The 17057-nt window shown below is 34.8% G+C and overlaps 1 protein-coding gene and 1 long non-coding RNA gene across 12 annotated transcripts in view; one reads left to right on the forward strand and one right to left on the reverse strand.

Annotated features, from left to right (window-relative positions):
• LOC134680127 (uncharacterized) overlaps positions 1-17057 on the forward strand; it is a 297055-nt gene that overhangs the window by 186074 nt on the left and 93924 nt on the right. The gene's annotated exons all lie outside the window — the stretch shown is intronic.
• Positions 7025-16682, reverse strand: LOC134680052 (heat shock factor protein). Of its 11 annotated transcripts, none has more exons than XM_063539045.1 (11): positions 16454-16682; positions 15629-16087; positions 15360-15563; positions 14837-15035; positions 14066-14660; positions 13817-13885; positions 13280-13385; positions 12542-12613; positions 11086-11161; positions 10061-10138; positions 7025-7818 (listed from the first exon to the last, which is right to left on the reverse strand). In XM_063539045.1, exons 1-11 carry the CDS (start codon positions 16556-16558, stop codon positions 7643-7645), a joined length of 2139 nt encoding a protein of 712 aa, XP_063395115.1. In that variant the 5' UTR covers positions 16559-16682; the 3' UTR covers positions 7025-7642. The 11 variants fall into 11 exon arrangements, 10 of the variants coding, with proteins under 10 accessions (XP_063395115.1, XP_063395116.1, XP_063395117.1 ...); XR_010100426.1 differs by lacking the exon at positions 10061-10138 and adding an exon at positions 10730-10862 and having other exon boundaries at positions 7688-7818; XM_063539053.1 differs by lacking the exon at positions 10061-10138 and adding an exon at positions 10766-10862 and having other exon boundaries at positions 7692-7818.

Consider the following 17057-nt stretch of genomic DNA (forward strand, 5'->3'; position numbering starts at 1 on the left):
TAAAAGTTGCTCAGTATAATCACTAAAGCTCCCTGGCAACGGGAATGCCCTTATATTTGGGTACCCTGTATATGCATACAGGTATATATTAGGGTGTTGCTTATTTCGTCGAAATTGAAATTTTCTATGTCTCACCCCCTTAAATTGTTCTCTTTCACTAAAAAACAATTAGAATTTTTTATTTCGTTTTAGGGGTCGCTACCGAATTTAGAAAATTTGAATCCTTCATACATTATGATTTTTTTTTAATTTTTAGTTTTTAATTAGTGAGACAGTGAGTCAAAGTATATGGAAGCTATTTACATGTAATTCAATACTAGGTATAGTCAATATATTTTAATTTTTATTCCTATTTTAGGAGTGCGCACTGCTGAATGAATATTTAGAACGCCTAAAACACGCATAATAAGGTTTAAAAAAATAGTGGTATTATTTTATGTTAAACTGCACATTAATACACCCTGATCCTGACCCGTTGATTCATATAAAAAAAAACAAGAAAAAAGACTTAAAAAAATAATCTTTTATGGAGGGTGCAAATTTTCAAAATTCGGTAGCGACCCCTAAAACATAATTGAAAATTCTGAAAAAATACACATTTGTTTTTTAGTGAAAGAGAACAATTTAACGGGTTGAGACATAGAAAATTTCAATTTCGACGAAATAAGCAACACCGTATGTATACACGGTGTAACATGAGGAAACCGAATAATTTTAACCACGCATTTCTGAGGTCAAAAGAAGGAAAAAATGTAATATGAGTTTAGGTCAATTTCGCCAAAAAAAAATTTTTTTTTGATTTTTGTTTTTCAATTTATTGAATGTATTTGTACATAAAAAATAAATGTTATTGGTAAACTTGTTACTTAAAATTGATTTTTACAATTTTTTTTCGTAAAACCTTCTGTTTGCAAAGTGTTACTTGTCACTTTTTGACATCTATCAATAAGGATATTTAGACTACGTCCCATAGCAGCAAAATTACCATCAAAAAGGCATTTTACATTATGTAACAACAAAAACTTGTTTATATTTAAATTAATATTATCTCTGAAACTAGGCGTTTATTAAAAAAAGTTTATAGGACATTTTTGTCTCTAAACATGATCAGGAATAAGCTGTTAAAATTATTCGGTTTACTCATGTTACACCGTGTATATACTATAATTTAGTATAATATTATCTTTCAAACATTTAATTATTCAACTTCCTTGGTGAACTGACTTGAATAGTTCCTTGACTTCATGGATGAACTTGTCGCAATAATTCCATGACATAGGTAAACAATCATTATTATTTATTCGTCGTTGGTTATATATTTTCTCAACACATACACTCTATTCACTACTATCATGCTTATAAAAGAGTGCAAATATAACGTTAAAATAAATTTACTTGCAAATTAAATTGAAAAGTATCAATATTATTCTCGTCTGCGTTGAAACGCGCATAGCTTTGCCGGCGCTCGCGTATCAAGCGCCAGCGCCATCTATCGAGTGTTATTTCGCAAAATCGGCGAACGCTCTAAGGAATAAGGGCTCTTAAGAGGCTGTCAATAACTATAACGCGCACACTGTCTAATTGTTTCGGAGTGAATGAGTTATTTTACCTCAATTTACTATTAGTTTGTGTTCCACATGTCCTCTACTTCAGCTTAGCCTTTGGCCTCGCTGCGCCATGCTCGGCCTGCGGTCTCGCTTTTTAATACAATGGACATTGGTTGGAGTCTGTGCTCAACTAGTTATCCTGAACTCTCACTGGGGCACTTCGGACTTTTAGGCCCAGGTGAAGATTGGTACCCGGCCTTGCGATATTGTCAACAAAAAATTTCGCGTTCGCGTTTTTGGTTGGTTTTTTGGTTGACCCTGTATCTACATGTTAACTTGACTGGTGAATGAATAGAGTTAGACCAAGAAAATTCTGCAATGATTTTGATAGTATACGCAGTGGAACTAGTGCAAATGTTATTTATAAATTTATAATTTCATAGAAGTTTTGACGTTAAAATAACACTTGCACTGCGTGTGTTATCAAAATTGTTGCAGAATTATTTTGGTCTAACTCTAGTAATTTTCTTAAAAAAACTGCTTTAGTAACATCAATTTCAAGGATATTGGGTGTTGATGTTGACAGCCCCATAATATGTGTATAAAAGGGGTTTAATGACATTTTTTCGACTATTTTAACAAGTCTACAAAAGTTTCGGTTTCGGTTTCGGTTTCGGCCGAAACTAGAGCCAAGGCCGAACATTCGGTTTCGGTTTCGGTTTCGGCAAAAAAACATGTTTCGGTCGGACACTACTATTAATGTTCGAAGTGCAAAGTAAGCCTTTCCGAGCTAATGTGGTGAAAATTCATTCCATTATGAATCATTAGTTCATTAGTATTCGTTTTGTAGATATTTTTATTCCATGCAAACTCCTATACGAGCCCCGATGCACATGTTTTCGTCGAGTGAGACCATTTTTTGAGGTTCTCGCGTTTGTTCAAAAATATTTTTTTTGTTTAAAAATTACTAATATATAAAGCCTATACTAATGTAATTTAATTTTATATGGTAATACTCTGCAATAACTAAATCCAAATACAAGAAATACCGTTTGTACTGAAAGAAAAAAAATAATGATTTTTTATTTTTTTATTAACGGGTAGGATTACAACATATGTGAAAAGGGCTATTACTAGGGAAAGCAATAGGGCTCTGCCAATGTACTGACAATTTTGTTTCGAGCCCATGCATGCAGCACACTGCTGTAGGAGTAGAGGACAAAAGAAAAAAAAAGAGGTTTTGAAAAGTCCTTTTTTTCAGCAATAAAAGTCTCATGCCATTTTATTATACGATCAAAATAAACTACATTAAACATTGCTACTATGTTCCCATTACTGGGTCATTTTATGTTCATGTGTAAAATTTATTTTAAAAATAGCAAAATTGTTGCGGGGGTCTAGACGAAATAATTTGCATCGGGGCTCGTATGAGTAAGTGCGATCGATTTCACTAATGATTGTTACATATAACATCATTGCTAAATAGCTTTTATAACGGCTCACGTGTAACGATTCACACGAGCCATAACCGCCGCCATACAATCTAAGTGCTTAAACGATATCCTAAAATGACATACAATCATACATAATTATTATTATATATTTATCCTCGTCCTGCCCACCATAATCACTTTAAGCCATTCAAATTTAAACAAAATTGTTGAATTTCCTTTGTCTCACGTTTTAAGAAAAAAAAAAGAATTTTCAGTGTAACCTCCACCATGCCTCCACCTATCCAGGCTTTACTTGATTTATATTCATTCTTCTTCCTCCTCGCGTTATCCCGGCATTTTGCCACGGCTCATGGGAGCCTGGGGTCCGCTTGACAACTAATCCCATGATTTATAGGCACTAGTTTTTACGAAAGCGACTGCCATCTGACCTTCCAACCCAAAGGGGGAACTAGGCCTTATTGCGATTAGTCCGGTTTCCTCACGATGTTTTCCTTCACCGAAAAGCGACTGGTAAAAATCAAATGATATTTCGTACATAAGTTCCGAAAAACTCATTGGTACGATCCGGGGTTTGAACCCGCGACCTCCGGATTGCAAGTCGCACGCTCTTACCGCTAGGCCACCAGCGCTTCCACTTACGCTTACTTGATTTATATTCATAACTGGTTAAAAATGGAATGTCCTTTAAAAATCACATTGATCAGGACGAGGCTATGTCTAGTATTAGATAACGTAGCTAGAAATTGTAATACCACTAATACCAGACAGATATTATATATGTTACTTAATTATTGCTTGCTCGTGCCAAGTTTCATGTTATTTCATAATGTCATTTTAAAATGAGAGCGTAATAACTTCGATTCGATTGTATGGTAGCGGTTTTAAGGCGGCGGGTTCGTAATACCCTTATTACTTAAGAGTGTTACAAGTGGTTAGGAGAGAAAGGCAATAGAATTGGAAGTGTCAGTCTATAGTTCCGTTTTTTTATCGTTAGAAAAAAGATAAACAACCTTGACGTGTCTTTTTATTGAAAAACACTTTTTAAAGTCACGGCAAATAGGTAATACCTAACAATTATGAATCATATACGATTATTTACATTATTTTGCTTTCATAACATAAGTAATAGTCCAAATTATACGTTAATAGTTTCAAATTATAGTTCTTGCTAATTGTATGTTATTTTTAATATGTCTTTTTGTACAATAAAGAGTTTACTACTACTACTAATAGTTACTGAATTTTAAAAAGCGTTTTTCAATTATAAGACACGTCACGATCGCGTAATCTTTTTCTAATTTCTATAAACGAAGTATAACTAGAGAGGGTTCTAGATAAATTTATAAAGTCAAAGCCAACGGGTAAAATAAAAGTCGATCGATCATCTCAACCTTTTATTAATCTAATATTAAAAATAACTTACATCAATATAACGAAATATATATTATATCCTTACATACTTTATTCTACCAAACTTTGTTCATAATGAAAGTAAATGTTTTATACAATGGTAAATTACTCTCTACGTGGGTAATTAATAATAATAATCTGACAGTAGGTCTAGTTCACCAGCGTTTATCACCATAGTTGAATGGCTCCTCTACACGATGGGCCAACGCCGGCTAATCCAAGGGACGCATTTATGCGTTAGAGGGAGCAAGTGATATTGCTATCTCATTCTACCGCATGCATGGCTCCGTCCCTTGGAGTGGCCGGCGTTGGCCCATCCTGTAGAGGAGCCAGAAGGCGCGTTGATTAGGAACTCTTGATAAGGGCGCGTTTACACTGTCTCCACTATCATTTTGAATGTAGCAGCAGTTTTTGGAGTGCAAAACGCGCCTTTAGCACCATCAGTCTGCAAAAATATCTACGCTTTTAATGAATTTAAAATATCTCTGAATTGACTGTAGAAGGAATGTCAAGAGATGTGTATTGATTGCATCAGTAGCAATTGCAGCGAACGAAAGTATTAAGGTTTCAATTATTAAAACAGAGTGGTCCGAATCACAAATATGTTCCAAAATCACGAATGGACGAGGATACTAAGGCGGTAATCGCTCGTGTACTACACAAACTGCATTCCTTAACACCTAACATGCTTCCAGACTGCTAGAATTAAAAAATCATGGACAGTAATGTCATATCACACATTTAGGTATCACACGTCTCACTGATTTCAAAATTAAACGTCTCATTTTTCAATAAATTGGTAAACTCCGGACGGACTTCAGTATAAGGCCATAATCAAACAAAATTCAGAAGAATAACATGAACTGTTTGGCAATTAAGTATGACTTAAAACAAGAAACGAGTCTTCTACCTACCCAAAATTGTGTTAGGCAACTTTGTGTAGATGGCAGCACCATGAGGCTATTTTGTACTGCGCTTTGACTTCTGCTTGAAACTAAGAAATTCATTTCATGTGTCATCAATCATCATAAATTTATCTCGGATATGTAATATGACGTCACTGTCTTCTGCCATTTGCATAACAAGACCCTGTACAATTACACAATTATAATACAAGTTAAAAGTAAATAATTGATACTGATATTATTTTATTACTTAGATATAGCAAGGTTTTTGTATTCTCAGTTCTAGTGTTATCAAGAATGTTATTACAGTACTGGATTTTGTACGTAGAAATAAACTTTGAGGTTACCTTTATTCACCTGTCACTCTTCTCTGTCTATATTAGGAGATACACATAATTTCAAAGGAAATCTTTAAAATAGATAAAGGTCATATTTAATTGCCTCAAAAAAAATTAAGAATGCGTACATGTACAAATTCCAGTGCTTGTATAAAATGCATGAGTGTTATCAATAGATAAACTAACACCACTAGCGTATGTATTGGACCATTAGTTCCTAAGGGGCCCAAAGTTAAGATTATCGTTGCCATCTAATCTACTGTTTAATATGAATTTAGACAGAAATGTATGTCAGTCATTGAATAGGTGATTGTAAATGCGTGACATTATTATGTACCAGAGAGTAGAGAGCTCTGTAACTGATTAAAATCATTTCAGCGACAGAATTGACACAGAATAGTTTTTTTTTATCTAAAAACGCATTGTAAAGCTTGGTTAATAAGAAAAAAAATGTTTTCATAATCCTTATGCTTATATTGCATGCTTATGGGGTTTTCTGTGTAAGTCGATATTCCATTACCTCCCTCTACTTTTTGGTAGACAGGCACTAGGTTGAAGGCCTTTTGAAGGCAGATTCAATATTACCATCATCAAAGACGTATTAATAATAGGAGACTCTTCTTTGCAATCATGGATAGAGGAGAAACGATGTTCACTCTATGATGTTACATATGCAGGCACTTTGCATTTAGGTACAATAAACAAATAGATAAGAAGTGATCATAGTAGAATGAAACCTGTTTTTACTCATAGCCTCAAGGTTTCATTTTGCGCGTCATTCGGTGGACATATAGCTAACTTGCAAATCTAGTGGGAATAGTACAGACGAACATTGAAGATTGTGATGAACTCTCTAATAATGAAGTACGATTATCAGAATTAATACATTAGACCGCATTGATGATGTTCATAGAGTTAATAATGCATGTATTTTTTGTATAAATGCCACGATTTTCGGGTTCTCTTAGTATAGATTTGACCAACGTTTAAAAGATACAAATTTCGGGCCTGTATTTTTTAATTTGGTTGGTTAGGATAAAAAAAAACATTGGTTTATTCGACGCTAAACAAGATACATATCATTTTTACTAAAATATGACTCGACCCTATACATATTCATGACAGATGACAGAGTAAATTTAGACAAACTTAGGTTTATGATAGCTTAATAATTGAGATTAATTAATTACTTAGGTATGAATTGCATATACATATTTAAAATTATAAGTAGGTAGTAGTACATTTTGTTTAAAGACATCATTTGCCTAATGAGTTTGCCGAAACGCAAGACATACTAAATCAGGTTAACCAGGCCTCTATGAAAATAGGTAGTTAGATGGATATCTCAATCAAAATGATTATTTAGTTTGATTGAAATCATTAAACAACAATAATAATTTTATTGATTCGTTAGGAAACAGATATCCTAGAAATATAAAATATGAAACATATCAGCGCTTCATTATTTTCAAACAAAACAATATTTTTTTGAAAATATTTAAAACCTGTACAAAATTTACATGAAAACAAGACCAAATATATTATTATGGTGTTGCGCTTAGCCGATCAAATAAAAAATATATACAAACAAATAAAAGGACACGGCAAGGCTCACACGCAGTAGTGTCGACATTGCATTAGATACATTTCGCACTTGTGATATATCACTATGTTCATCATACATTAGCTTGAGCCTTTTCCCATTGGCGTAAGGCACGTTGACACTGGGTCCTCTGCTGCCGTATTCGGCAGTCGATAGCGACATGGTTCAGATAGCATGGCGCTGTCGGCTATCAAATGTAAGAATAGACCTCGTGTAAACATAGCCTTATACCTCGGCCTGGAAGTCTCCGGGCGACTTCACTCTACGCTGTAGTTGTCAACATTCCCTTACCCTCGAAGCTTTCAGAACCCTCAAGTTAGAATTAAGACGACGCTTGCGTTCTTCAACCGTTCATAAGGTATACGCGACGCCGAGTGGCGGGGGCTCATGGTTTCTGCGGGAAGGCGGGAGAGCCCAGCTGCACCTGAGGCGTATTCAGCGTGTAGCTAGACGGGCTCGGCGGCGCCGGCGCCTCTTGAGAGTTATCGCTCGCCAACTCTAGGTTCATATCCTCAAAGTAAGGAATATTCCCTGTATACGACATAAGCTGATTCCCCTCAGCTGAAATTACCCAAGAAAAAAAAGAATCATTAGTCTATATCGCCGTGGTTCAATACAGCAAATGATAACATAGAAATTGAATAAGAAGCGAACGTAAGGATGAGACCAATGAGAAACAAGTGTGAAATGCTAATTTATGCATCATGACATATTACCTACACATTATTTAACATTGTAGAAATTACCAACCCACACCACATTGAAATTCCAAGACCGAGATTGTCCAGGCGTGAATGTACTTAGTTCGATCAACGAACGATAAAGACGGAAGCGTTTGAAGCATTTTATCCCACCATATTTTACATCTATTTTGAATTTCATGTTGGACAATAACGCTAAGAAGCGAAAGGTTACCATTTCAGGAGCTTCTTTTTTTTTTTAACTTCTAATGTATTGCGGTGGCGTGAGTGTAATATCTAATACTTGTCTTCCACACTTGATAGGTACTCCTTTGACACTTGGACTTGATAATAAATAATAATTAAGTAAATCAACATATGTCTGAATTAAAATTATATATTATCTATATGAATAAGAGATGCCTGACGTTCATCTTAAAATTGAGTTTTCTTTTAGTCATTTCTCTGACTGATGTTCTATGAAGGAATAAAACGTTCCATGCGTTTCCGTCTAAATCATTTACTACGTACTATAAGTATTTGTACATTTCCTCCAGTGTCAAAGTTGTTTAATTGATAAACGACCATCTATTTCTCATTAACTTATTTATAATTACCTATCTTATAATTAATATCATGCAAGCATTCTTTATCCTAATTCATTATCTAAAGTACTGCATATTTACAAAAATATTCTCTGTTCAAGCTGCCATTTTTCCTAAACAAATGCGTAGGTATGGTATATAAAAGATCAAGAAACCAAGTATATTATGTACCGTCTTTTTTCCATATCAAAAACAAAATGCTGTAAAAACAAACCAAGTTCACTTCATACTTGACTTTTGTCTAAAAACACTAGCATTAAATCTAAATCTCAAATCAACCAATAATATATTAAGCAAATATGTAATATAAAGGTACATAAAAGATAAGATAAAGAATAAGGGTGACAAATAATGCGTTATACAAACACAATATAAGTACTATATAAAACATGCAGATCCGATTCCTGTTAAAGGTGCGCTCAACAAACACTTTCACCTAAACATAATAATTTAGAAGTTTAAATAAACGAATTATTTGATTATAAACATAATAGGCAAGTAAAATCTATCTACTTAAGCCACCGACTCCTTTAGATTACGAGATTGATTGCCACTATAATTACTAGTACAGTCAAGGAATTTAAATTCCGACCCATTTCGTACTTTGTCACAGTGACAACCGTATGAGGTCTCTAGCGGCTTTCATATTGATTGTCACTGTGACAAAGTACGAAATGGGTCGGAATTTAAATTCATTGACTGTACCTAACCAAAAAGTTAATTTTGTCAGCTACTAGTAAATGGTACTAAGTTATACAAAGTGTAACAAAAACAAGGCCAACCGTGTAACGTCGGAATCAATATGCAATCATGACTAGGGGAAGTAGAAATAATTTCTTTTGACGAGATAAAAAAAATCAAAATTAAGGAAAACTTCGTTCCAAAATTTTTGATAGGTCTTTTTTCTAGTCACAATGCGATACCAATTATGACCTCATGGTAAACGCTCATAGGTTAATATCCATACAAAAGGTTTTGCTGCTTTTAGAATATTTTTCTTTTAAACTGGTTTTATATTGGGAGCATTCCACGGGTTGTCCCGTACAAACGCATTTTATTTCCAGCGTTGCGACTTTTTTCTCGGCATTTAAAGCAGGCGATTATTTTTCTGTGCATATTTTTGACCATTTGTCATAGAAAAGGAAACTCTTATACCTTTAAATCTTCAGAAACCTCGCGTTTGTACGGGACAACGGTAGACGATTTCGTGGAATGCTCCATTGTCAAGTACATTAATTTATTTACGCAAACAGATGTCAAGTACCTACATCGCAATTTTTTTTTCATACATACAGTAAACTAATAACAAGTTGTCATTAGGTATGCAAATATTATTTAAAGGTAAATTTATTTTACAAATAGGTACGCCAAAAATTATTCTTAAAACTTTTGTATGGAATCCCTCACACTGTTTTTGAACACCCGGATACTAAAAACAAAAGAATGCAGGGCAACGTGCGGGCAAATTTAAATGAATAAATCAAAATCGGAAACTACATGTCATAGTGTTTAGTGTACCATCGTCCTCGGGAAACGCGTCCTGGACACGGCCCTCCTCCCCGCTCACATTCGATATCTCACCTTTCAGCTTCTTTGCTTTAATTAACAATAAGACATCATTACAGCAATTACAACGAAATTTATGTGAAATTATTATTAGTTTACTTTTGTCCAGCATTCATTTTACAATCAACATCTTGGAGTGTCTTGGTATCCGCAACAAATGTGATCAACAAACTAGTGGTATCAGAGATAAAAAAAATTGTAATCTCCATTCGAAATTGCGTTTCTTGTTTTCGATGACGTCACTATGTAAGGTGTTAGTAGTTGTTCCCTTAATTTATAATGTAAAAAACACCCACAAATACTTTGTAACACACTGAACACAATCAGAATAAAGTCTATATTTACAACACACCGCCCAATAGAGATGATTGTAATAATGACTATATCTATTGTTTTTTAAGAAAGAACAAGGCAGTTCACCATACAATACACGGAGCTAAGCTCTTATGAATCTATAAAAATGAGGAGGAACGCAACAATGTATGGAAATTACACTTTCTTCTCTACTGATCTCTGATATATGCAGTTTTAGGTTTATATCTTGTAGTATGAGTTCCTTCATGCCACAAAGAGTCCTGAGACAGTATCACAGACCGCAACCAGCATAACATAACCCTTTACCAAACGTCCAACCCTGTCGGGTTCAGCTGTACTAACTCTTGAAAGGATGTAGGTACAGGTTACTTTGCGGGCGAGGCATCGCTGTTACGTATCAGCCAATCAAAATCAAGCATCGGATACTGTTTTGTTGTATCTACAATTAACATAAACGTAAAATATAACGAAGAATAAATTTATTTTGCCTATATCGAAGTTGTGTCTTATTGACTTGGATCATTGGGACAAAAAGCCATGGTTTCCACTAGTTCTTAAGGGTCAATCATCTTATCTCTGCATTGGAACATCCATACCATCACCCGAACACTACAAAGTTGGGGACAAACTTTCATGCAAATGATTGGGATGTGTAGACTTACCACTGTTTGATGCTCTCGCTCGCTCGTCCACGGGATTATAGGACAAGCCGTAGAATGGATCGTCGGAGCCAAACAGCTGAAACAACAAATTGTATTTAAGTTTCTTATTTTAAGTTAAAATTAAGTAAACAACTATTAACCCTTTGACTGCCAAAGAAACGTCGAAAAAAAGCCGTACCTACGTAGTAATTAAATAAGAAGAAGGTTAGTATTCTATAATTTCGGTACCAAAAAACGCCCGTTATAAAACTTATACATAACTTTAAGTACACCTGATGCTGTACTTTCATTGTTCTACGGGCGCATATCATCATGAGCAAGTTGCCGAATTCTCAGTAAATTTGGAATAGTTCCAATTTTAGTTAAAATAATTAAATCACGAGATATGTGCATTTTCTATTTTGAAAGTGAATAATTTAGTTCCACATACTGTATTATAAAATGTAAGAAGTTCCGATTTATTATAATTAGTTCGTTTTTTTTAGCATTAGAAAGAACTTGCAAGAGTTGCAAGAGGCGATCTTGACATGTCTTTTAATTGAAAAACACTTTTTTTTTAATCAGTAACTATTACTTATGAAAGCAGAAGAATATAAATGATCGTATTAGATTCATAATTGTTACATATTCGCCGTAACTTATTTTTAAAATGTGTTTTTCAATTAAAAGACACATCAAGATTGTTTACCTTATTTCTAATGCTAAAAAAAAATATAGTAAGTACGTGGAATTTTCCGCAAGTATTAGGCACATCAGTGATTTACGCGCGTTCTGGGCTCATTTCTCGAATGCTATTTAGGGCCCATTTCTCGAATGGTATTAGACTAATATTATTAGTCCACGAACTGTCAAATCGTAGGGGTTACCATGGCAACACACTAATATTATTAGTCTAATATCGTTCGAGAAATAGGCCCTTAGTCTAATATTATTAGTGTGATGCCATGGTAACCCATACGATTTGACAGTTCGTGACCTAATAATATTAGACTAATACCGTTCGAGACCAACCGACCGTTCCAACCGGTACGAATGGAGGTCCAAGGGGGAGGCCTATGTTCAGCAGTGGACGTCGTATGGCTGAAATGATGATGATGACCGTTCGAGAAATGGGTCCCTGAGGGGCAGATTATTTCCGTTCGACGCTTGCCGTGCAAAGGGTTAAACTACAAGTTTAGTTCGTCATAAAACTACAAATTCTTGTAATCATCATTGTCACAGCCATTCTCTACTAGTCAATTACTAGCAACTTAAATCTGGTGTGAGCAACACGAGTATTACACTACCAACAAATCGCGACAACCATGGCTAGAGTTTATATCTCTTTCTGACAATAATTATGTAGAAACAAGTAAGATGGATGATTTATCCATATTAAATTCCTACAGCAATAATTAACTATGTGAAACTAGTATGTACAAGAATGTAATATTATGGCTATATTTATTATTATTACGTAATCGTGTGGCGGCAGCTGACTGGAGGGAATGGCGAAAGACATCGTAGATCCTAACCTTGCATCAGTAATCTATGGACAACAAACACACAAAATAAATAGTAACTTATTTTTCTGTTGATTATCTTTTATCAGAGTTTAATTCAAAAGTCCCGCCATCCAAACGCAGCGTGACGTAACAGTGAGCGGACCTATTGCGTAGTCGGTATTGCAGTGAGGCCAGTGAGGCTATATTTATACACGTTACGTGGGTCGTGTGGCTGTGTGAGTACGGCGGAGGCACACGGCATACCATGCTGTCTCAACACGTTGCCTGCAACGTGACCCGCTGTCGTGCTGCCAACCTCGCGCCGCCAAACGTCAATGTTTACATCACGCACACATTCACACATTTATATATTTATACATACAACTCCTATTGCGATGTGATGTTATAAAGTCCACCATTTTAAACTATCCGCGCGAATATTAACACCGGCTGCCTTTGGGAACATTTATGCGAATATGTACTTGTAATCATAATTTCTAGTTACCGGCGCTACTTAATAATGTAACATGGAAAAAATGCGAGAAATTATTGTATTAGGTATTAGCTTCTTACGGATAATAGTGGTTAGTATAAATAGTAAGGAACACAACTATTGTGATTATTTAATGTAATATGAATCATTTTTATCTGCAATAAAGATGAATTAAAATTGAAATTATATGTAAGTATGTATAAGTAAAATGTCTTACCCCCATTAGAGTGTTTGTGTCCAACGCATAACTGTCACTCCGTAATAACTCTCTCAATGACTCAATGTCAGTTTGCATGGAGTCCAAATGATCATCAATATCATTCCTGAAATAGTTAAACAAGACATGTTATCATTATTATATAACCACAAACCACGACCAATCACTGTGTATAAAAAAGCAAGAGTACAATAAGCAATATCCCCCTTTATATATTAGTCAATTACAATATAGTTTTAGATGGAATTGCTTGGCTTTAACAAAATGGAACCAGCAACTCAAGGCCTAAGAATATTATACCTAATGTATTAGTGAGCGTGTGCTATTTTATAAAAAAAAATTAAAAGCAACAAACCATTTTTCAATGGTCTATTATAGATACTTATTAAAGATCAAGTTTAGCAAAAGGAAACCAAAAGTAGATATTGAATGAAATGAATTTTTTGCAGTATATCAAATGAACTTTCAATAAATATTTATAGTAGGCCACCGCCAGTGACAATTGTTATTCAGAATAATTATCATAATTACACATACTTGTTTGAATTTGTTCCAAAGACAGAAGTATATTCCTCAAGATTTTTGCTGATGTTATCTCTCCTATTCCTGGATATTGAAGTCACAAATTATAAATAAAAAGTACATAATACATTTAAGGCTGTGGATATTTTACATTAAGCCACATAATGATAAGTTGAGAATTCACGTCATGTCCTACATGGGCGGCACAAGTATGTGTGTTATTTTTACATTTATTTAAGAAGCTGTTAATATAAGCATACTTACACGGAGTTGTATCTATTAACGTCACTGTTGTTGTTCACAGTAGCAAGAGTCATGTTATTCCAGTCCAAGTCATCCTGCAGCTCAGTCTTAATGCCAGCCAGGTCTATCGGGTTCGTGTTATTGTCCTTATTAGATTTCTTTGACTTCTTTGTTGGTTTGGCATTCTCTGCTTTTTCAAGTTTGATGTTGATTCCACCAAACATTTTGTCTTTGGAAGTAGACATGCCACCCTCTAATGCAGCACTTTGTAGTGCACTCTGCAGGAGTTCATCTGCTGCTATGCCATTTTCTACTGAATCTTCATCAGCAAATATTTCAGCTGGTAATTTCAAATCAGCAGAAGGATTTAAGTTGTTAAAACTGCTGCCAGATGACATTTTCTTTGCAGGTCTAGCAATACTCCTTTGCACCTTTTTGGTTTTTTCTGCAGTTGTTATAGTTGATGGATCAATGAAAACTTGATCTAGTATTGGTTGATCCAATGGTGATGTTGGATTAACCATAGTGGGAGATGGTGATGTCACTACTGGCTGAACATCCTGAGGCCGTAATAGGTTGTTGACTTTCGCTATTGGATATGTGACTCTGACACCATCTATAAAATAAACAGTTAGAAGACATTAGATATGCTGCAAGGTTTTATTTTAACAGTGTTGAATTTAGAATGGGAGAGAATGTGTCAATTAATAAAAATAAGTTATTTTATTAAGTTTACATAGGACTATAATAATGTCAATATCACAATTTGTATGAAAGTCAAAATATAAGTACCTGCATCTAAATCATCTCCATCTTCCATAGTAACTTCATATTGAACAGGTCCTGAGGGGTTAGGACTATAGTCATTGTTGACATTAGCATCAGAGGGCACATCTATGGTCACAAAATTGGCAGGGTCTAGTGAATCTTGAGTAATCTCTGAATGCAAAATGTCATCATGTGCCAGCTCATGGATTGTGGGACCATCCTCCTGAAAATCACAATATTCGTTAATACTGTAATTTAAAGAAAAATTAAATACAAAATATCAGGGCATGTAGGTATATATATGTATATGTCAACAGACATCTTGGTTGCCATCTAATACAAACATATTTTATATCACTATACTTATATAGTGATAATAATAATATTCTACTCGGTACACAAATGATTCTACTTAGTTATATAGGTTCAAGCCATGAACTTGCAAGTTCTTTGTTGGTAGGATCACACTACCAACAAAGGTTTGTGGTTAGTTGGTTGGTTGGTGGTTAGTTGGGACTTGTACAATATTATCAAAAGTATGTCTCACCAAATTCTCTTCATTCAGTTCATCTAGTAAAGTGTCTTTATCAAGCTTGATGTTCTTTATACGTCCAGGGTGGGACCCGTCTGCGGCAGAATTGTGTGCTGCACTGTTTATCATCAGCTGGTAAGGCCGCTTCACACCAACATTATTACTGTTGGCATTATTTGTTCTTGCTGGTTGAACCAGGGACATCAGAAATTGTATCAGCTGAAAGAAAAAAGCGTAAATTAGTATGAGTTTGTTAGAAAAAAAAGATGAAATCACAGACTTACATTATTGACTATCTGCTGCTGCTTGATGTGCTTCTGCCTTAGAATGGCCACCTCTCTCCATAGAGCTTCATTCTCTTGTTTCATTGCACTAAACTTAGCATCCAAGTTCTCTTGTTTCCCTTTCATTTGTTTTACATCAGTCAACACTTTATTCATTAATTCAGGTTTTAGGAGTATTTTCTCACCACTCTCTCCGCTAGTTACTATTGTCTTTGGATTGGCAATTTTTCTCTTTATGTGTTCTAGTAAGTAGGAATGACCCCTCATGAAACAGGGATGTGAGAATTCTATTTCATCTTTTTCATATCGGAGTCCACCGTTTTCAACAGATGTGATTTTGTGGAATCCATACATATTCAATTGTCTGATGAAACTAGCCATATTGTTGTGTTTATAATACAAAGGGAGTAATTCCCTAGCAAAGTCAGCTTGGTTCTTTATTACAAACGTTTTTCCTCCCTGAAATTTAGGATATGTTAGTTAAATTGGTTTCATATTTTTATAATTTGAAGAACAAATATATGAATATATTATGATTATGTTAGCATTCAATTCATTATATGTGATCATTGATCAATCTGCTTATACGGAACAGGTAACAGAAACGCCACTGGCCGGTGCAAATTGGTGTCAGGAGCCGATAGCATGGTGTAAAACGTGACGTCTAACTTTATATTTATTTATGTTTGGAGTGTCAACCTGCGACTCTTTTAGGTTGTTATTGTCGAATATTTCTACCGGTTCCCTTTCATCCTTTAAGCAATTTAACTTGTTTTATCCAAACATGCAAAAGTCTCGTTAGACAAAAGTATAAAATAAACTTACGGGGCTCCAGGAAATTAAGTGATTGTTTTCTGTATCGTTAACCAGTTTCCATAATTTTCCTAAAAAGGCAGGGACACTTGCCCCTATTTCTACAACAGACCGCATTTTGGCAATCTCGTTACTTATGTATCACGTATATTTTTATGACTTTGTTATTGCATATGATATTATTCTGAAGAAACTACTGTTCACAAATCGCCATTACATTACACACAAATAATGACTGACTGACTCACACATACAGGTATATTGTTCATAGTACCACACTAACCATACTAAGTTGCGTTCCGATTTTATAATCTCATTTAAACCAAAAGAGTGATCCAAACTTCCGTGGACAGCGTGGGCTCCACATACTGATTTGTGGTATTAAGGTATTTATATGAATATTATATTGCCGACTACTGAGGTGTAACGAATTTAACATGATAGATCAACTCGGAGTAATTAACAATGGAGCCGCCATTAACAGGCGTTCCTCTCTGTCGAAAATAGGCGGCCAATGGTCAACCTCATGTCAACCATATGTATGGACTGACGTTTATCTGACATGACGTACCTATACATTTGATGTGCCCCTCCCCCGCAAAAAACGGCAGACTAT

Source organism: Cydia fagiglandana, chromosome 3 (assembly GCF_963556715.1).
Source record: "Cydia fagiglandana chromosome 3, ilCydFagi1.1, whole genome shotgun sequence".
In the NCBI taxonomy this organism is placed as follows: Eukaryota; Metazoa; Arthropoda; class Insecta; order Lepidoptera; family Tortricidae; genus Cydia; species Cydia fagiglandana.

What these genes read in the sequence shown, in the direction of transcription:
- LOC134680052 (XM_063539045.1), bottom strand. Translation starts at nt 16,558, where the DNA reads ATGCGGTCTGTTGTAGAAATAGGGGCAAGTGTCCCTGCCTTTTTAGGA. An exon ending in AGCAGCAGATAGTCAATAAT is followed by an intron (nt 15,564 to 15,628) that starts GTAAGTCTGTGA and finishes TTTTTCTTTCAG; the next exon opens with CTGATACAATTTCTGATGTC. An exon ending in ACACAAACACTCTAATGGGG is followed by an intron (nt 12,614 to 13,279) that starts GTAAGACATTTT and finishes TGTTGTCCATAG; the next exon opens with ATTACTGATGCAAGGTTAGG.